Below are 21744 nucleotides of genomic sequence, written 5' to 3' on the forward strand. Positions count from 1 at the left end.
ATTTATTAGTCCTACCTTGTCCCTGCCTGCCCTGACTGTTTGACTCACTTCTGTTCTCAACTGTACCGATCTCAGACTGATCTCTTTCCTCACTGGGTCCCACCCCCACCTTACTAGTTTAAATCCTCCTGAGCAGCTCTGGCAAATTTCCCTGCCAGTATATTAGTCCCCTTCCAATTTAGGTGCAATCCGTCCTTCTTGTATGGGTCACTTCTACTCCAAAACAGATTCCAATGATCCAAAAATGTGACTACTTCTCCCATACACCAGCTCCTCAGCCATGCACTCATCTGCTCTATCCTCCTATTCCTACCCTCACTAGCTCGTAGCACTGGGAGTAATCCAGATATTACTACCCTCGAGGACCTCCTTTTTAAATTTCTGCCTAACTCATTATAATCTCCCTTCAGAATCTCATCCTTTTCTCTACCTATGTCGTTGGTTCCAATGGAGACAATGACCTTTTGCTGGCCCCTCTCCCCCGTGAGAACCTTCTGCACCCTCTGTAAGACATCCTTGATCCTGGCACCAGGAAAGCAACACACCATTCTGCTTTTTCGCTGCTGGCCACAGAAATGTCTGTCTGTACCTTGAACTACAGAATCTCCTTACGCAATTGATCTCTTGGAAGCAGACATACCCCTCATTGCATTAGAGCCAGTCTCAATACCAGAAACTTGGCTGTTTGTGCTACGTTCCCCTGAGAATCCATCACCCCCTACATTTTCCAAAACAGCATACCTGTTTGAAATGGGTACATCCACAAAAGACTCCTGCACTAGGTGCCTACCTTTCTTAGGTTAACCCTAAGTTACTGTATCTGAGACTTTTCCCCACTTCCTATAACTGCCATCCATCACAAACCGTTGCAAATTCCTCATTGCTTCTAACTGACTATCCATCCGCTCCATTCAATCTGATAAGATTTGCATCCAACAGCAGACATAATCCGCAGTTATCCTTAAACTCTCTTTAAACTCCCACATCTGACAAGAAGTACATATCACTGTACTAAAGACCATTGTTGCTCCTTCACAATCTACAGACTCAGAAAATAACACCATCTTATTCCTCTACAAAACGCTGCTCAGGTTAAAATATAAGCTATAACTTTTAATTTAAGTTAAATCAAGAGACATATCTCCAAAAACATATAATCAAGAAAGAACCCACTCTACTCACTACTGCAGCCTTTCTATTGGACACACTTAAAACAACGATTAACTTATCTGATTCTGTACTGTGAACTTCGTCCACCCTGTATCCAAATAGAAATATTATCAGATCTCTAATTATCACTATTTCCACCTTGGGAAAGAAATTATAGCTTTCAGCACAAAATATTTATAACCTGCTACTAATACTTTTCTCAAATATTTATGACCAGATATTAATACTTTTGTGGGTTTTAGGATACTTAGTGTCTCAATTGTGGACCTAGGAGCAGCTGTCATTAATGTTAACCTAGAATAATAACACCTTGTGTCTCCTTTTTAAAATTGAACAATTAAACCTATCTAGGTTTATTGTCACAGTGCAGTATAGGTTACATTATTTCTGACATTTAACCTACATTTAAAGATATGTCCTACATGACATCTTTTAAAACAAAATATATAGTTTTAAAAGGAAAAGCTCTCAAGAATGAACATATCCCAAACTGAAAATCAGACTAAGATTTTAAATTTAATTTGAAACTTAATAATCGTAACAAACAAGCCAGGAAGATTTGGTTCCAAACAGTATCAAACCAAAGATCATTTCATTGGCTGAGTGTTTGAAATTACTGACCCATTGGTTACAGCCACTTACATTTTAAGACAGATTCTGAACTTTTCTCAGGACCCTATTAAAAAAAAAGTTTAGGTTAGCTTAGCGTTTAAGTGAAACAGTTGTTCAGCCCATTTGCCAATACATATTAATAAGATAGCTGTAAATGTTAGATTAAATTTTAACTTCTGTTTCTGTAGCCACCATTCTCTCACATATTTTCACTTATTGTTGTGACAATAAGGGTCACACTGTTGTGACCCTTCAGAATTGGGGGAAGGGTCACTGAACTAGAGACATCAATTGACTTCTTTTCACAGATGCTGCCAGACCTGCTGACCTTTTGCAGCAACTTCTGTTTTTGTTTCTGATTTACAGAATCTGTTTTTTTTTCTTTTGTGATAACCACTACAGTACAGAAGCACCCACTCCTGTTCTTTTTCCCCCTCTCTCTTTTCTTTTTTCCCCCAGCACCCATGTCATGTGTGTGCAGGTATCAGACACAGTGAAGAACAAGTGTACATCTTTATTTACATTCCACCACCAGAAAGAAAGGAAGAATCCGCTGTGCTTTTGGTTTTTACACAGATATAACTATTGTACTTAACAGTAATCCATGTGTCCAGTCATGCTGACTGAACTTACAACCACCTGATGAAGGAGCAGCACTCCAAAAGCTCGTGCTTCCAATTAAATCTGTTGGACTATAACCTGGTGTGTGATTTTTAACTTAGAAATTATAAAATGGTTAAAATCATGATGTATTCAGACTATATCTCTGGCTCTGGCTGTGTTGCTTCTGAGTTCACTCCAAGACCATGGGGGTTTATTTAGTAGTGATATGGTGACACCAGGATTCCAAAAGATTTCCTCAAGGTGCTTGAGCTATACTTCAGACAGTATCAATCAGGTAACAATATAATTTGGCCTATAGGCATAACAATTCTTCTGTACTTCTAAATAAGGAAACTTGATAGATTTTAACCAATGAACTTGGGATCGAATTACCTAAAGAAAGGAATCTGTTTGCTGACACCCATAAACTACAGATTATTGCCAACTGCATGCGCAAAAAAGTTGATTATTGAAAATTAAAAGCTGTTTTAACACTGACCACTGTAAAACACTATCACAATACACTGGCTTAAGGTAATGTCATTAGTTGGTATTCATAATTCACTCCTTCACATTGTCAACTACACAATCGTATTGCTGCTTAATGCGCACAGTGTTAGCAAGCACAGCCTAATCAAAACAGACATTTCCTGGTCAAATAAAAGCACATATGAAAGAAAAAGAAAACACTGATTCTGCACCTGTATATTGGTTATGATAAAATACACAAATCCTTCTCAAGCAGACCTTCCAACTTGGGAACTTGGTGCGCAAATACAAAGGAAAATAAAGGTGCTTTTGCTTAAATTTCTTCAGGTCGCTGATCAAAGCAAATCAATCAGATTCCCTTTTGAGAATCTACTGTTGACATCTATGAAGACTTATATACTATTTCTGGGGCATAGAAACAGCAACAGCATACATAACATGGTTAGAGCAACAGAACGTCCTGAAGGGCTTCACATAAGTAGTATAAAGCAAAACTGGCCACCAAGTCATACAAAGTGTTATTAGTTAAAAGTCACAACACAAGGTTATAATCCAACAGGTTTATTTGAAACCACTTGCTTTCAGAGCACTGCTCCTTCATCAAAGTGGTTGTGGAGGTTAAGATTATGTTCACTGAATTTATAGCCAAAAAGGAGCCCAGTGTCATGGAGATGTGATACAGTAAAACACAGTCTTAGATTAAAACTTTCATCTTTTATTCAAAGTTTGTGAGAAGATTTCATCTTTTCATCTTTTATAATGGGATATGCCGGTTTCTGTTCTTTGATACATAAATCACTCAGTCTGTCACTCCTACATGCACATGCAAGCTTATGGGGTGAATTTATTTGTGCAGAATTATATTTTACTTTGCTCAAAACTGCATTAATCCATGTAAAACTCAAACTATACAGAGGGTTTGTCAGTCTGATACAGCATTGGGACACAGACTTCACACCTATTGTTCAAAAACCTGAGCTATAATTTAAGATTAGTTCTGGAATTTCCATATCAAAAGAACAGAAACCAACATATCCCATTATAAAAGATGAAAGTTTTAATCTAAGATTGCTTACTGTACCACATCTCCATGACACTAGACTCCTTTGGCTATAAAATTCTGCGAGCATCATCTTAACCTCAACAACCACCTGATGAATCTAGTGCTTCCAAATAAACCTGTTGGACTATAGCCTAGTGTTGTGTGATTTTTAACTTTGTCCAAGCCAACCCAACACTGGTACCTCCAAGTCAAAATAATATTAGAATAGATAGCCAATAGGCGACTTGTGCAAACAAACCGATACAGCTAAGATTCACCTTGCCCAAAAAAGCTAACGACTAACCTATTACCCTTCCTCTAACGTAATAGTTAGATTTCTACCAAATATGAGTTAAACTGTTTAGTAATGCAGGTTTCTCTTCTCTTAAAGAATGTTAGATCCAATCAGGAAGATGTCACTTCTTACCTTAGTGACCACTTTCTTTTTCACGGCTGCAGATTCTCGAAATCGAGACGGTACTATCCGAGCCCCTACAAGATACAGCAAGGCAAACTTCTAAAAGTTCAACTGCATTGTAGTGAATTTTGAAAAGTAAAATTAGCTAGGAAATTTGTTTGAAACAAAAAAGTAACTCCGTCCAATAAGAAATGGATAGAGTAAAATAGTGCATAGCTGAAATGGTGGAAACTGATGAGAGATTGAATCTTAAGGCAGTTTTATTTCCTTTTTCTCTGGAGAGGCAAAAAACTTGAACCAAACAAACAATTTGCATGTCAACACAACTTCACATCAATAGCTGCAGAATTTAGTCTGCAAATGAAAGCTTTCTATAAACTCATCTTGAAAAATTGCATAGAATTTTCTTCTTCTTACTTAAAAGGGAGAGATATACTTCACAGTAAATAATTCAGAGACAGTCTTATTGAAACTCAAGTTTCTAAGGCGTCTTCAAAATAGATATTGAAAGCATGTCATTCCTGTTCAAGAACCTAGAAGTAAGTGTCAAACAGTCTAACAGGTAAAAGGTATCACCCATTTAAGATGGAGAGGAGGAATTTCTTCTGAGAGGGTTGTTAGTCTTTGGAATACTCCTCCCCAGACAGCAGTGGAGTTTAGTTCATTGAATATATTCATGGTGAAGTTAAATAAAAAATTTTGATTGATAAGGGAGCAGGCAGGAAAATAAAATTAAGGCCACAAACAGATCAATCAATATCTTACTGAACAGTTGGCAATTTGAGGGGCCAAATGGCCTCATGATCCTGTTTTTTATTGTCTTATAATCCTCCAATCTGTTTCCACTGATTGCAATTTTCAGAATTCAGACAACAGTAAGGTCTGTTTGAAGTTATTATTGGATAGCTTACAACTTTTTATAGATGGTCTAAGAGCTTATACACTTCTGGGGAAAAAAAACCTTTGTCTTACCTTTAGGCCTCCCAGTACATTGCTCCATTGAGGAACCCCTAGAAAAACAATAATGTACAGCCATCAACATCTAACTTGATGAAAAAAAATGTCTTTCCACAAGACTGCATTTAAATGTCTAGAAACACATACAATGCTGTCACTACAATTTCAGGAAAATATAGTGATATGTAACAAAAAAATCATTGTTCCAATAAAATATCCAGCGATATAATTGCAATTCTGTCTTTTCAAATTTGTGACGCTTGGAGTAGTTTGAAGCATTCCACTTAGTGAAGAGGGCAATATACTGATGTTACAGGTTTGTCATTAATAAAAGTAGTCATTGTGCAGATGGACACACAGCAACAGAAAACAAAAAAAAAAGTGCAACTGGGTCATAGTATTTTGATGCATTCAATGGAACCACCACAACAAATCAAACAACTGAAACAAATATAGTGCTGTAACATCAACATTTCAAGAGGATTCTGAACTTATGCTTATTTGAAAGGTTTCACTTTTATATACATGAAATGCAATTAAGCAGTATTTCTTTCTGAAATTATGGTGATCATAAATAAACAATTTAAACAGCACTTTTAATGCAATAAAGCATCCAGAGACTTTTCAGAGCCATAAAAGATTATATTTGGGCATATGATTAAAATGTAACTCTTCGATCAAGCTTCTGAAAAACACCTTCAAGACAAAGAAACTGTTTAGGGAAACATCCAAAGACTGGGCCACCACTGATGGAGGAATTAAAATTGAGAATGAGAAGGGGCCAAAACAAAAGATGATTTCACCTCATCTCAGCCTTAAACCCTGTAGTCTAAATTCCCCAGGCAGGGGGTAACACTTTCTTAGCATCAAATTTGTCAACTCCTTAAGAATTTCATGTCTCAATTAGATCAGAGTTCAGATTAGAGTGGTCCTGGAAAAGCACAGGAGGTCAGGCAGGATCCGAGGAGCAGGGAAAAAAAAAATTCGGCATTTCGGGCAAAAGCCCCTCATCAGGAATCTGCAATCAGAGTTCAGTCATTTAACCCCAGGCAATATTAACCTAGCTTACTCCATACCTCCTCCAAAACACAATCCACTACACATTCCTGATGAAGGGCTTATGCCCGAAACAAACTTTCCTCTCTTTAGATGCTGCCTGACCTGTTTTTCCAGCACCACACTTTGACACAAATTACTAAAATTCAGTGTAATCTTTTATTGCATTCCTTCAAAACTGGGTGCATCTTTCCTTAAGCAAGGCAAAAAAATAAACTGCATACAGTGCTTTGGGGTGACCTCCACCTGCCCTGATGGGATTTGAACCTGCTTCTTTCAGTCCCTTTGCAGTCTTATCAAAACTTACTTCCCCACCTAATTTTGTATTATATTGTTTCATCTGAAAGAAACATTACCAAAAAATCAATTGGGCCAGTCACAGTTTGCAGGAACAGAAAATCTTGAGCCAAAAAAAACTGTTCACCTTTCTATTGTTAGATGGGCAGAAGTTGCAACACTGTTAAAGAAGAAAGTGAGGGAATGCAACTACAAAGTTTATAATGGTCAGAAAAAGATGTGACTTACATACAAGTGCCAGTGATAGTAGTGAAGGGGAATGAAGCTGCACCAAAATATCCAATTATTATCACAAACTGCTGAGGTTGACTGAGTTTTAGTGTTATTAAAACAAATGGAAAGTTCTGCCCTGTCCCCAGTAACAATCACTGCATTGTCTGATAAAGGGCAAACTTTAGCATCATTTGAAAGACTGATTTATGAAAATGTTTTTCTTGCTCACACAGGCCTCATAAAATATGCCAGTAAGCCTGTCATCTTAGCTGTAGGTTCAGAGAAATGCACGTACAGCAGAACACAAAGCCAAGTGCAAATTTAAAAAGTTTGCAATGTTGAGTCTATTAGTTTAAAATTAATCAGAAAATATGACAAAATTAGAAGCCACAAAATTTCTGGTCTCTCTTATTACACATGAAATAATGGAACACATTTTGATATAGATTGCTGTTCTTGTAATGCTTAAAGATCAACTGATGAAATACCCGTCATTTCAGTGGGGGGGTTTACATTTTTGTAGTTGTATCGATTTACATTCCCCTTCTCCAAACATTCTTAGAAATGCAACTCTTATATTGGCACATAAATGCAAAAAACTTCAGTTCAAATACTGGATATAAGTTTGCTCGCTGAGCTGGAAGGTTCACTTTCAGACATTTCATCATCATAAGAGGTGACATCATATCGAAACCTTCAGAGGCTCACTGATGTTACCTCGTATGGTGACGAAATATCTGAAAACAAACCTTCCAGCTCAGCAAGCAAACTTCCATCCAAAACCTCAACCTGAGGTACGAATTTTCTCAAAATTCGCTAATTTCAAAATAGTTTGTGTGTGCGTGCCAATGTGTCAACTTGAGGAAGGCAATCCATTACACTCCCTAAATTCAAAGTTGATGCAGCTGACTTTAATGAAGCATTTTGCAAAAAAGTATTCTTCACGACTGGCTCAACATTCAATTTAGTAACAATCAAGTGGTGCTAATAGAATATTGAACACCACGTTGAATACTTACATGTCTGATCCTTTGCTTTCTTCTCTATATGCTGCAAATTAAATTGAAAACACATTAGCATACTGCATTCTTCCTGCTGTCATAAAGGGAAAACAACTGGTTCCAACTGCACCAAGGTTTGCAGTTTACCTTCAGTAAAATCGACCCAGAGACCCAAATTTCTGCTTCAGAGATTTGGAACTAATATAAAATGAAGAAAAACTTGAGAGAGATTACCTTATTGCACATGAAGTTATGACATCTTTCCTTCAACTAATCTGGCTTGCGTAATAGTCCAAGCTTCAAAATTAATACCACTCCCACAATTCCTTCTGGTACTGTTCTTAAAGTGTGGTCAACATTGTCAAGACAACTTTGGACCATCCCCACTGCCTTCTGAAGATAGAGGTGGAGGACTTTGTTAAAAAAAAATTAGGAATTGAAGTAGGCTAACCGGCCCCTCAAGCCTTCTTCACCATGAACACGATCAGGACAGATCAGTTTGTGTTTTGAATACCACATTCCCATCCACACCAATAACTTTTGATTCTTTTATCTAACAGAATATCTACTGCCTCAAAAATATTCAACTAACGCACATCCTTCTGAGGATCCAAAGTCATGCAACCCACCAGGGGAGAAATTATTTCTCCTCATCGGTCTTAAAAAGATAACCTTTAATTTCCAAAACATTCCCCCCTAGTTCTGGACTCAAGTGGAAACACCCATGTCATATCTACCTTGTTCAGATCATTCTGAATCTTACATAATTCAAATCAAGTCATGCCTTACTTTTCTAAATTCCTGTAGATACATGCTTTGCCTGTCAGACCTATCCTCAGAAAACATGCCCTTATTTCCACGTATCAATCGAATAAATCTCAGATGTACAGCATGGAAACAGACCCTTCGGTCCAAGCTGTCCATGCCGACCAGATATCCCAACCCAATCTAGTCCCACCTGCCAGCACCCGGCCCATATCCCTCCAAACTCTTCCTATTCATATACCCATCCAAGTGCCTCTTAAATGTTGCAATTGTACCAGCCTCCACCATATCCTCTGGCAGCTCATTCCATACACGTACCATCCTCTGCATGAAAAAGTTGCCCCTTAGAGGTCTCTTATATCTTTCACCTCTCATCCTAGGCCCTCTAGGTTCTGGACTCCCCAAACCCAGGGAAAAGAACCCTATCCATGCCCCTCATAATTTTGTAAACTTCTATACGGTCACCCCTCAGCCTCCGACACTCCAGGGAAAACAGCCCCAGCCTGTTCAGCCTCTCCCTATAGCTCAAATCCTCCAACTCTGGCAACATCCTTGAAAATCTTTGCTGAACCCTTTCAAGTTTCACATCTTTCCGATAAGAAGGAGACCATAATTGTACGCAATATTCCAACAGAGGCCTAACCAATGTCCTGTACAGCCTCAACATGACTTCCCAACTCCTGTACTCAATACTCTGACCAATAAAGGAAAGCATTCCAAACACCTTCTTCACTATCCTATCGACCTGCGACTCCACTTTCAAGGAGCTATGAACCTGCACTCCCAGGTCCCTTTGTTCAGCAACACTCCCTAGGACCTTACCATTAAGTGTATACATTCTGCTAAGATTTGCTTTCCAAAATGCAGCACCTCGCATTTGTCAGAATTAAACTCCATCTGCCAATTCTCAGCCCATTGGCCCATTTGGTCCAGATCCTGTTGTAATCGGAGGTAACCCTCTTTGCTGTCCACTACACCTCCAATTTTGGTGCTATCTGCAAACTTACTAACTGTACCTCTTATGCTCGCATCCAAATCATTTTGGATGCGAGCATAAGAGGACCCAGCACCGATCCTTGTGGCACTCCAATGGTCACAGGTCTCCAGGTGGAAAAATAATCCTCCACCCTCTATCTTCTACCTGAGCTAGTTCTGTATCCAATGGTCTAGTTCTCCCTGTATTCCGTGAGATCTAACCTTGCTATTCAATCTCCCATTGGTTACCTTGTTGAACGCCTTACTGAAGTCCATATAAATCACATCTACCACTCTGTCCTCATCAATCCTCTTTGTTACTTGCTCAAAAAAAAACTCAATCAAGTTTGTGAGACATGATTTCCCACGCACAAAGCCATGCTGACTATTCCTGATCAGTCCTTGCCTTTCCAAATACATGTACATCATGTCCCTCAGGATTCCCTCCAACAACTTGCCCACCACAGAGGTCAGGCTCACCGGTCTATAGTTCCCTGGCTTGTCCTTACCACCCTTCTTAAACAGTGGCACCACATTAGCCAACCTCCAGTCCTCTGGTATGAGTCTATGAAACATGCTTCCCTAAATAGGGCAACTAAAACTGCACACAATATTCACAATGTGGTGTCACCAATGCCCTGTATAACTGAAGCAAAATATTCTTATTTTTAAATGTTCATTTCCTCTTGTAATAAATGATAGCATTCCATTAGCCATCTTAATTACTTGCTATATCTGCATATTTTTTCTTGTAATTAGTATACTAACACACCGGAAACCGGAGCACCCGGAGGAAACCCACGCAGACACGGGGAGAATGTGCAAACTCCACACAGTCAGTCGCCTGAGGCGGGAATTGAACCCGGGTCTCAGGCGCTGTGAGGCAGCAGTGCTAACCACTGTGCCACCGTGCCACCCACATTTATTCATCAAACCAAAGTGAAAAACTTCATGTTTGCCCACCTACCCTTTCAAAATACATTTGCAACATCCTGGTGTTCTCTGCACAACATACTTTATCTGTTTGTGTTGTCTGAAATGTTAGCTCCCATGCCTTTGCTTCCACATCCAAACCCTTGATATAAATTGTAAGATGTTGAGGTCCCAGCACTCACAGGATTTGATGAATGGAGTCCTGTCTGTCAGTAGAAGATCCATTCATGCATTTTCTTCTTTGTTTGCAGACAGCCAATCACAACCATGTGATTTATGTTAACCCCTGCACTACAAGTTGCAAAGTTTGAGTAATAATGTATTACATGAATTGAATTGAATTTATTGACACATGTACCGAGGCACAGTGAAAAGCTTTGTCTTGTGAGCAATACAGGCAGATCACAGAGTTAAGTAGCATAGATACGTAAACAATAGGTACAGACGAATGTAGTTACAGGGAGTTTGTGAGTCCATTCAATATTCTAACAATAGTAGGGTAGAAACGGTTTCGAAACCGGCTGGTGCATGTGTTCAGGCTTCTGTACCTTCTCCCCTATGGTGAAGGTTGTAGAAAAACCATTACCAGGATGGGATGGATATTTGAGAATGCTTGCAGCCTTTCCTTGACAGCGGGTCTGATAGACGGATTCTATAGATGGGAGGTTGGCCTTTTTGATTGTCTGGGCTGAGTTCACCACTCCCCGTAACTGTCTACGATCTTGAATGGTACACTTGCCAGACCAGGTAGTGATACATCCAGACAGAATGCTCTCGATGGCACACCTATAAACGTTGGCAAGGGTATTCGCCTTCATGCCAAATTTTCTCAGCTGCCTGAGGAAGAAGAGATGTCGCTGGGCCTTTGTAACCAGTGCATCCACATGAAGAGTCCAAGAAAGCTTGTTGTGGATGACCACTCACAGGAGCTTGACACTCTCCAGTCGTTCCACCTCTATGCTGATGTGTAGGGAGGCATGAGTAACATCCCGCCGAAAGTCAATAATGAGTTCCTTGGCTTTGCTGGCATTGAGAGCTAGGTTGTTCTCAGTGCATCATTTTTCCAGGTCTTCCACTTCTTATCTGTAGTCTGTTTCATCACCATCTGAGATTCAATCAACTATGGTGGTGTCATCAGCAAACTTGTAAATGGCATTAGTCTGTTATTTGGTGACACAGTCATGGGTATACAGTGGGTACAGTAGGGAGCTGACTACATGAAAATTTGTCAAATGCCTCCTGGAAATCCGAGTGCAGAACAGCTACAAGCTCCCCTTTATTCATGGTGCGTGCTACCCCTTCAGAGCCCTTTAATAAATCAATCAGTTAGTCACCATTTCTTTTTCACATAACCAAACTAACTCTTCCTGATACCTTGACTTTAAGTGCCCAACTATAACCTTGTTTTGACTTAAATTTTTTTTTTAAATTAAGTGGCTAGGTATACCAGTTTAGGTAGCAAACTGAAGGCCCAACAGGTGGTGTGAATGTCTGATTGAATACAGAGTGATAGATTGCCTACCCTGGAAGAATACTACTTTACAACAATCTAACACTTTAGCATGTAAATCTTTTCTAATACTCACTTGTAAATAACAAGAAAAACTTATGGAATTTAGTTTCATAAATTCAATAGGATTGAACTCAAATTGTCAAATTCTTCATCCAGTACAATAACTGGGCATTGATTGGTTGGTTAAAAAATAAGCAATTGTAAACATTTTTAGAAATCTTAAGAAAATGAGCTTCTTGATTTACACAAGCAAAAGCAAAGATTCAAAGGACAATAGTGGTAACACATGCCCAGTTAACAAAGGAAACAGTACAATAATCAAATGCAGTCAACAGATTTAAATATCAAGATTTGCATATGCAAGAGGGGCTGATTGAATAGCACCAGTTTTGTGCTACTGCTTAAAATGAATTTCCACCCTCTTAAGAAAAATAATTGTTTTTAAAAGTAGTTCAAAGAATTAAATAAACAAATTAACTTGCTTTTATATGCATTTGCAACACTTACACTTCTTCAGAGATGAGCTTTGAGAAGCAGCAAGTGACTTTGGTGTGCGTGTTGATGTTGGTCTCTGACCAGGTGTTGTAGGCAAGGGAGACTTCGGTGGAATGAACAATTTTGATGAATCGCTCAGATTTGGCACACTTTTTGAACTCCTGAGCAATCTGGAAAGAAAAAAGATCCTCAGACTTTAAGTAAAGTCTGTCAAGTCATCCTTGTATCAACTACAAAAGTGTCTAGCAGACTGAATGGGTGAGACATTTGAAAACAGGTGTACTTGATGCAAATAATTTTCTTTGTTAATTTCCCACTTCTCTAGAAGTTTACTCTTCCCAAATTTTTCATTCACTTTTTAGTATGTTACACAAGGCACTCTTTCATACACAAGTCTAAACAGTGAGTATAACTAAGCTGCTCCACCATTTGTTGCATTACAACGAAGTTCAATCCAGTCCTTATTAACAATCAAGACATGTTTACTTCCACCGAAGCCAATAGGATTGGTAGCGCAAGGCAACTGCCTCCTCTATGGCTCAGATACATCGAGACTAACAATAAATCTCTCACTTTTGAAATTCCTTCCCCATATACTTTTTCCACATTGCCGCCAAAATTGATTAAATGAAGCATCACTAGAGTTCAAATCTCAGGCCCAAATCAGGGAAACCTAGCATTACACTTAAAATTTTGCATCCCCGAAAGCATAAAGCTGTTATATTTTTACTAGATAGTGTTTTCAAACTCAATCATTTCTGGCCCTCCAAACCATTTATTCTCAAAATTTCACAAATAATAGCTTTTGAAAATCTAATTTCCCAAGTTTGAATCATATTGGAGTACAAAATACAGTTTGCAAATATAAACGCCTAAAATCGACATAATTTTGAAAAGCAGGTAATCACCAAAGCAACACAGTGAAAAGGTCCAAATTATCTGGATGCAGTTATTCTGCACAGAATATGTGAACATTTCAACAAAAATGATTGCCTTGCACAAATATACTTAATACCGTGATAAAATTAGTGCTGTCAAGTTTATTGACCAATGCACCAGAAAAATTCTATTGCACCAATAGCGTGTACAACGTCTGTGGTGCAAATTAAATGCTTCTCACTTGTTCCCACCAATAAGGTAACCATCTACCATTCACTACATGAGTGGGTCAGTGCTCTCTTTGGATAACTAAAATCGATATCTAGATTAAAGAACATTTGCACATGTACTTACCTAGTTGAAACCCATGCATTTTGCCCCCAAATGAAATGCTTCAGAAATCAGTCAATACATTTAATAGCAATGGAATTTACATTTAGCAATTTTACTCTTATTTCAATAGGTTTCAACAGAGCACTGTACAAAACAATACTACTTAAAAGAATTGAGAGAAAGAACTTTTAAAGGACTTAACACTCACATGCCAGATTCATTGAAGTCCTCGTTAAAAGCTGTAATTTAAATGAAAATTACAATTGATTTATTTCAAAGAGAGTATGGTACTATTTAAAAACATAACCAGATAAAAATAAAAAGACAGCATGTTCAGATCTAAATAAGTAGCTAGATACTTTCACAACAAGACTGAATTATTTGAGTTACACGTACAATATTGGAAAATGGTCAGAGTTATTAGAAATCCTTAAAATGAATAAGCACTACATCTTGGAATACAAAGGCATGTTTTATATACCATACCTGCTATAGCAATTTTCCTCCCTAGTTTTGAGCTCCAGCACTTCATTTTTTAAATTCAGCTGTTGTTTGTTTTAAGAAAAATGAAAGTCTGAAGTGATTAAAATATGCTTCCTTAAAGAAATCTGATCTAACTTTTGAAACTTTTTTTCTATTCTATAGTAAGAACTGTGGTGTTGAACTTTTAAACTTATTTCCTGACTTTTCTATTTTTGTCCCCAAGATTTTGCGCCTCAGTACCTTTGTACCTAAGATTGTGCAGGGAATGGCGACATTGGTACAAGAGAACAGTGAAAAGTGTACAATGTAGTTGAGTACATGTGACAATAGTTTTAAGCTGGTTGGAGGAAAGTATAGAGGGGATGTCAGAGGCAGGTTCTTTACACAGAGAGCTGAGAGAGCATGGAATGCGTTGCCAGCAGCAGTTGTGGAGGCAGGGTCATTGGGGACATTTAAGAGACTCCTGGACATGCATATGGTCACAGAAATTTGAGGGTGCATACATGAGGATCAGTGGTCGGCACAACATTGTGGGCTGAAGGGCCTGTTCTGTGCTGTACTGTTCTATGTTCTAAACAAACACTCACTTCGCACCAAGATTCAGGTGAATTGCCTTTTCACCACTCTCTGATACAACTCTTGCATTTTCCTGAATGCTGAGTCCCAGTTTGTTTTCCTCAGATCAGTCAACTCCATATTTGGATTGATTTGCAATGTGTTTAATTCAGCGTCTCCCCCATATGCTTCCAGTGAAGTAATGACATATTGGACTGAATGGAGAATTCAGAGGTCCAAAGATCTATTCTCAAAAGCCAACGAAAATTCACAGATCAACTAATAGAGTCATAGACTCATACAGCATGCAAACAGACCCTTCAATCCAACCAGTTCAGGCCAAAACCATAATCCTAAACTAGTCTCACCTGCCTGCTCCTGGCCCATACCCCTCCAAACCTTTCCTATTCATGAATCTATCCAAAGGTCTTTTAATGTAAGTGTACCCACATCCACCACTTTCTCAGAAAGTTGATTTCACACACAAGCCACCATTTGAAAAACATTTGCCCCTCATGACTTTAAATCTCTCAACTCACCTTAAAAAAAGTGCATCCTAGTCTTGAAATCCCCCAGCCTAAAGAAAAGACAACTACCATGAACTCTATTTCTCATTATTTTATAAACTTATCAGGTTGCCTCTCAACAGCTTACACCCGGGGGGGGGGGGGGGGGGCGCAATTCAATAAAAAGAAAAATGACACACCTTATCCAGCTTTTTTGTACAACTCAAGCTTCCCATACCCGGCAACATCCTGGTAAGTCTCTTGAGCCCTCTCCAGCTTATCAATATCCTTCCAAAAGCTGGGTGACCAGAACTAGACACAGTAATTCAGAAGATACCTCACCAATGTTCTATACAGCCTTAACGTGATTTCCCAACTCTTATACTCAAAAGGAGTAAGCATTGAAAGTAAGCGTGCCAAATGCCTTTTTAACCACCCTGCCTATGTGATGCAAACTTCAAAGAATTACATAAATGATTTGGATGTGAGCATAAGAGGTATAGTTAGTATGTTTGCAGATGACACCAAAATTGGAGGTGTAGTGGACAGCGAAGACGGTTACCTCAGATTACAACAGGATCTTGATCAGATGAGCCAATGGGTTGAAGAATGGCAGATGGAGTTTAATTCAGATAAATGTGAGGGGCTACATTTTAGGAAAACAAATCTTAGCAGGACTTATACACTTAATGGTAAGGTCCTAGGGAGTGTTGCTGAACAAAGAGACTTTGGAGTGCAGGTTCATAGCTCCTTGAAAGTGGGGTCACAGTTACATAGGATAGTGAAGAATGTGTTTGATATGCTTTCCTTTATTGGTCAGAGTACTGTGTACAAGAGTTGGGAGGTCATGTTACGGCTGTACAGGACATTGGTAAGGCCACTGTTGGAATAATTTGTGCAATTCTCGTTTCCCTCTTATTGAAAGGATGTTGTGACACTTGAAAGGGTTCAGAAAAGATTTACAAGGATGTTGCCAAGGTTGGAGGATTTCAGCTATAGGGAGAGGCTAAACAGGCTGGAGCTGTTTTCCCTGGGAGCGTCAGAGGCTGAGGGGTGACATAGAGATTTATAAAATCATGAGGGTAAATAGGCAAAGTCTTTTTCCTGGGATGGAGGAGTCCAGAACTATAGGGCATAGGTTTAGGGTGAGAGGGGGAAGATATAAAAGGGACCTAAGGGGCCTCTTTTTCACGCAGAGGCTGGTACGTGTATGGACTGAGCTGCCAGAAGTAGTGGAGGAGGCTGGTACAATTGCAAAATTTAAGGGACATTTGGATGGGTATATGAATAGGAAGGATTTGGAGAGATATGGTCGGGTGCTGGCAGGTGGGACTAGATTGGATTGGGATATCTGGTCGGCATGGACGGGTTGGACCATCCATGCTGTACATCTCTATGACTCTAATTATGTACCTGCAAGCAAGGTCCCTCTGTTCTACAACACAACCCAAGACCCTACCACTAACCAGATAAGCCCTACCCCTTGTTTGTTGTACCAAAATGTGCATTTATCGAAATTGAACTCCATTTGCCATGATCTTTGCAGTAGGGAATCTACCCCTTTACATGATCTTGGCACTCAAGTTCAAAACGGTGGTTGCAGTCAATTATTATTTCAAAATGAAAACAAAAAATGTATTTTCAATAATAAAATGGTCTCAAAACTTTTAATTGTCTTCACGCATTACTGAAAGTTGCATTGTTTTAGAGTACTGTATGTAGCAAAACATCAGCTGGATGCACAGGACCCTCAACACCACAAATGAAATTCAGCATTTTTTGTGTAGTCACTCAAAGTACTAGGTGCTGAGAGAGTTCCTCATGTGCCTAACTGCACCAGATTGTTCTAGCATCTAATATTAAAAAGTGAATGACATTTCCCTGGAGTCAGCAGTTTTTTTTTGTGTGTTATCAGCTGAATGATCCATCGATGCTGGTAGATGTAGGTTGCTGAAGTTGTAAATCAAGGCTGTTGCTGCAGATTTACAATGTTGTTGAACCTATTAGTCATAGTTACAGTTCAATAGTCGGCAGCAATTGAAGTGCACATATTGGACCGATTACTTGAAGATAACAACACAAAAAAGTTCCCAAACTGAAACAGACACACATCAATAAAACTTTAATCATTCATAGAATGTAGGTCTCAGTTCTCATTTCCACTGACAAATAAAAGCTTCTAATTTCAACACACTTCCCTGAAGGGGTCAGTGCTTGACTGGTTTGATAAATGCAGGGAGCTTACTGGTACCTTGTCCATGCAACTAATCGTCATATGCAAAGCTAGACCGAGAGTTTTATCAAACCAGACCCGGCCATTGATCAGCAAATACTGTGTATGAACCCTGGTTGACCATTCCTTTTTTCTCTCTCCTTACTAACCCAAGGGTGAAGAATGACCAAGTCTCCAACTATTGTCCTGGCAGAGATTTCAGCCGGCTGATTTTTAATCTGCAATGCAGCAAAGGAATGGCCTGAATGCACAGCCAGCAGCTATCCTGCTGCAACAAGCACAAAGTATTGGAACTTTTCACAGAGAGATTCTTCAAATCTCTATAACATTCCTTGCACTGATGCTCATCAGCCATGATATGGAGTTACTGCTTAAAATTCAAATTTTTCACTTTCACTTCAAGATAGAATGTTATAGGAGCTTATTTCATCTTTGCCTTAAACAGCTCCCATTATTAAAATTTGCTGTTTAATGCAGCATAAGAAAATTCTGAGAGAATCAAATCTCACATGCCAAACAGGATGGTTGGCAGCTGTTTAGAAGACCATTGATAAAAAGAGGCAACTGAAATAACTCCACAGAAGCCTGTGACCTGTCACTTTTATTTACACGTGCATAGTACTTGACATTAATACAGCTTTCTCAGAGCCAGCTCTCAGTGAACAGAACCTCTGACACCTGTTTTATCTGTCAGCCAGTGCTCCCTGATTGGGAATGTTAATCTGGTCCAATCCAGGAACTGCCTGGCTGATTGCGTTACAATCATGTCATCCCTCCCCCTCTATGTCCAAGGACAAGGTCTGTTATTTTCCTAGTCGCCTCTCCAGGGGCATTTTTGCACCAGGCCCCATAATTCCAACTCCGGCTCAGCTACGAGCATGTACCAGATCGTAGCCTGCCTCTTGCTTCAGAGTCTTTAGAAGAAACTCATCCGCTTCTTCAGGCAGTAAGGGCGTCAAGACTGCAACACCAAATGTGTCCAGCTCAGAGTGACGTTTCTACGATGCTAAACAAACAGCAGAGAAGAACTCATGGGTTCCAATAGCCTTTCTGGCTGTTCTGAGGAGCCAGGTATGTTTTGCAACTGCTCTGTTTACAGCTTTCATCTGGTCAACATACTTGTTCAGGACCACTTCATCTACCTGATCTTTATATATCATGGGATCTGACCTGACATCAACCACACCTCTTACCCGTGCAGGGCCATTTCTAAGGGTTTGACAATATTCATCCACTGAAGTAAAATTGGTCTCTCTTGCTTAGAGGAATCTTGTGTCTGACATCAGCATTGCTGATGCCATTTCACCAACCCCCTCCTTTTCTATTGTCATCCCCATGTTTGGCAAATGAATTCAATGCACATCCAAACACTTTGAATGGGCATCCACAATGACTAAGAACATCAAGCCCATGAACATACAGTCAATGTGTAAATGAGTCCAATGTTTATGAGGGAGCTGGTGGTAATTTTTTCTCCTAGTTGACACTCTAGGCATTGCACCACCAGCGTGGCTACGTCTGCATCCAATCCTGGCTATCAGACAGAAAACGTCTTGCCAACATCTTCATTTTGGACACCCCTCAATGACCCTGGTGGAGTTCAGCCAGTATCTGGCAGCAACCTTAGCTCAGGACAATTACTCTTGTTTCCCATAATAAAATAGCATCCTCTACAATACCTGGTCTCACTGGGTCCAGAAAAGGTTTCAATTTTGGTTGCGATGGCCCTTTTGTTGCCCCTCATCACCACGGGCTGTTTTAGATTGTCCAAGAACCGGATCCTTTTGTATCCACAGTCTGATTTTGACAGCAGTAACCAGAAGGCTGTCCAGAAACTTGAATCAGAACAGACTCTTCCAATGGCAATATCACTGGTGGTGTATTTTCCAGGAGCGGCTCAAGGCAACCACATTTGCCACTTGGCCTTCCAAACGGTGTTCCAAATTGCACTTAGAACAAAAGCCCGCTGCGGAGTTCAACCTGAAGCTATAGGCAGTACAGCCATGTCCTTCGAGTAACCCGAGAAGGGATTTGTGGTCTATGACTATTACAAATTTATGTTCATAAAAAGAGGTATTGATGGAACTTTCTCACACCAGAGATGACCACCAAACCTTCCTTCTATATTTTTGCTCACACTCTGCATCAGCCAAAGGTCAGGAAACAAATGTTATGGGCATTCCTCTCCATTGGATCATCTGAGAGTCAACACTATCCCAATACCATATCAGAAGGCATTGCAAGTCAGTACCAGATCTCACTTGGAATCAGGGTGCCAACACCTTAAAAATGGCAGCTGCTTCTTCACTTCCCCAAAAGGTATGTCTTGGCTAGGAGACCATTTCCAAGGCTTACCCTTTTTCAAAGTCAGATGTAAGAGTGCCAGGATGGAGAACCCAGTTAAATATGAACCTTCCATAATAATTCACTAATTCAAGGGAAGACCTAAGCTTTGGTACAGACATGGGATCCAGGGCACCTTTGACCACCCTCACCTTTATCTTCCAACAGGTGTAACCTGGTCTTGTTGACTCTGTAGCCCACGTAGGTCACTTAGGGTGCCTAGAACAAAAACATTTTTCCCATCTAAAGCATACACCCACCTGGTAGAAACATCTAAGACTATGCCCAAGTTCTCGAAGTGCTTTTCATTGGTCTTCCCTGTTATTAACAAGCATTCCAGACACATGGTGACCTGGGATAGACCTTGTAAAGTGCTCTCAATCGTCCAATGAAAATGGCACAGGGCAATATTCAAAATGGCATCGGCTGATATCGAAAATTGCAGTCTCATATGGGTACAAACCCTCATGGGTATTAATTGTAGCATACTTCTGGGAACAAGTTGAATCTTTTGGAAACAGTACAGACAGATGACACTGCCAGTCCACGAGGCAGCCAGGTCTGTCAATCAAAAGTTGGCATGGAGCCAGAGCGGAAGAGTCGGACATTGCACAGAGCCGTGGTCATAGGGGGCTCCATAGTGAGAGGAACTGACCGGGGTTTTTGTGGCAGCAGGCAGGACTTAAGGATAGTGTGTTGCCTTCCTGGTGCCAGGGTTAAAGACATTACAGACAGAGTGCAGGAAATCCTCAAGGACAAAGGTGAAGAGCCAGAGGTGGTGGTACATGTCGGCACAAATGATGTCGGGAAGAAGAAGAGGAAAATACTACAGCGGGACTTCGGAGAACTAGGAAGAAGGCTGAAAAGCAGGACGTCCAGGGTGGTTATTTCCAGTTTGCTTCCAGTTCCTCGGGCTGGTGAGGCCAGAAACAAGGAGATAATGGACTTGAACGTGTGGTTGGGGAACTGGTGCAGGAAGCAAGGATTTAAATTCTTGGATCACTGGGGTATGTTTTGTGGTAAACATAAATTATACAAGAGAGACGGTTTGCACCTTAATAGGTTGAGACCAGCATTCTGGCAGGCAGGTTTGCTACTGCAACACTGCTGCATTTAAACTAAGTAGCGGGGGGGAGGGGACAAACTGGATGTTTAAGAAGGAAATTGAAGGGAAAGTTAGAACAAGGGAAGTCAAGAAAGACAACTGTATCAATGAAGCAGAAAACTCAAAAAGGGATCATGCTGTAAGATTGAGTGAAATAGGAGTTGATGGGAAGGGTGAGGGCAGCAACAAATTAAAAATACTATACACGAATGCACGAAGCATTAGAAATAAGATGGATGAGCTTGAGGCTCTTTTGGAAATTGGCAGGTACAATATTGTGGGGATAACTGAGACGTGGCTTCAAGTGGACAGGGCTTGGGAAATGAATACTCAAGGCTACACGTGCTATCATAAGGACAGACTGACAGGCAGAGGGGGTGGGGTGGCCACGTTGGTAAGGGATGATATTCAGTCCCTTACGCGGGGGACCTAGAATCAGGGGATGTAGAGTCAGTATGGATAGAGCTTAGAAATTCTAAGACCCTCTTGGGAGTTATCTACAGGCCCCCAAACAGTAGTCTGGATGTCAGATGTAAGTTGAATCAGGAGCTGAAATTGGCCTGTCGCAAAGATGTTACTACAGTTGTTATGGGGGATTTCAACATGCAGGTAGATTGGGAGAATCAGGATGGTATTGGACCTCAAGAAAGAGACTTTGTGGAGTGCCTCAGAGATGGATTCTTAGAACAGCTGGTGCTGGAGCCTACCAGGGAGAAGGCAATTCTGGATCTGGTATTGTGCAACGAACCAGAATTGATCAGAGACCTC

General features: G+C 40.1%; 1 protein-coding gene across 3 annotated transcripts in view; it reads right to left on the reverse strand.

Annotated features, from left to right (window-relative positions):
- The window catches only part of haus8 (HAUS augmin like complex subunit 8), a 62488-nt gene that overhangs the window by 27802 nt on the left and 12942 nt on the right, over window positions 1–21744 (reverse strand). For all 3 annotated transcript variants that reach the window (XM_043721366.1, XM_043721367.1, XM_043721368.1), the window contains exons 3-8: window positions 13960–13990; window positions 12552–12709; window positions 7877–7907; window positions 5307–5344; window positions 4344–4408; window positions 1813–1846 (exon numbers count right to left, since the gene is read on the reverse strand). In XM_043721366.1, the coding sequence (XP_043577301.1) occupies window positions 1813–1846; window positions 4344–4408; window positions 5307–5344; window positions 7877–7907; window positions 12552–12709; window positions 13960–13990 (357 nt within the window). The remainder of the gene's footprint in view (window positions 1–1812; window positions 1847–4343; window positions 4409–5306; window positions 5345–7876; window positions 7908–12551; window positions 12710–13959; window positions 13991–21744) is intronic.

The sequence above is a fragment of the Chiloscyllium plagiosum genome, chromosome 31, assembly GCF_004010195.1.
Source record: "Chiloscyllium plagiosum isolate BGI_BamShark_2017 chromosome 31, ASM401019v2, whole genome shotgun sequence".
Lineage (NCBI taxonomy): Eukaryota > Metazoa > Chordata > Chondrichthyes > Orectolobiformes > Hemiscylliidae > Chiloscyllium > Chiloscyllium plagiosum.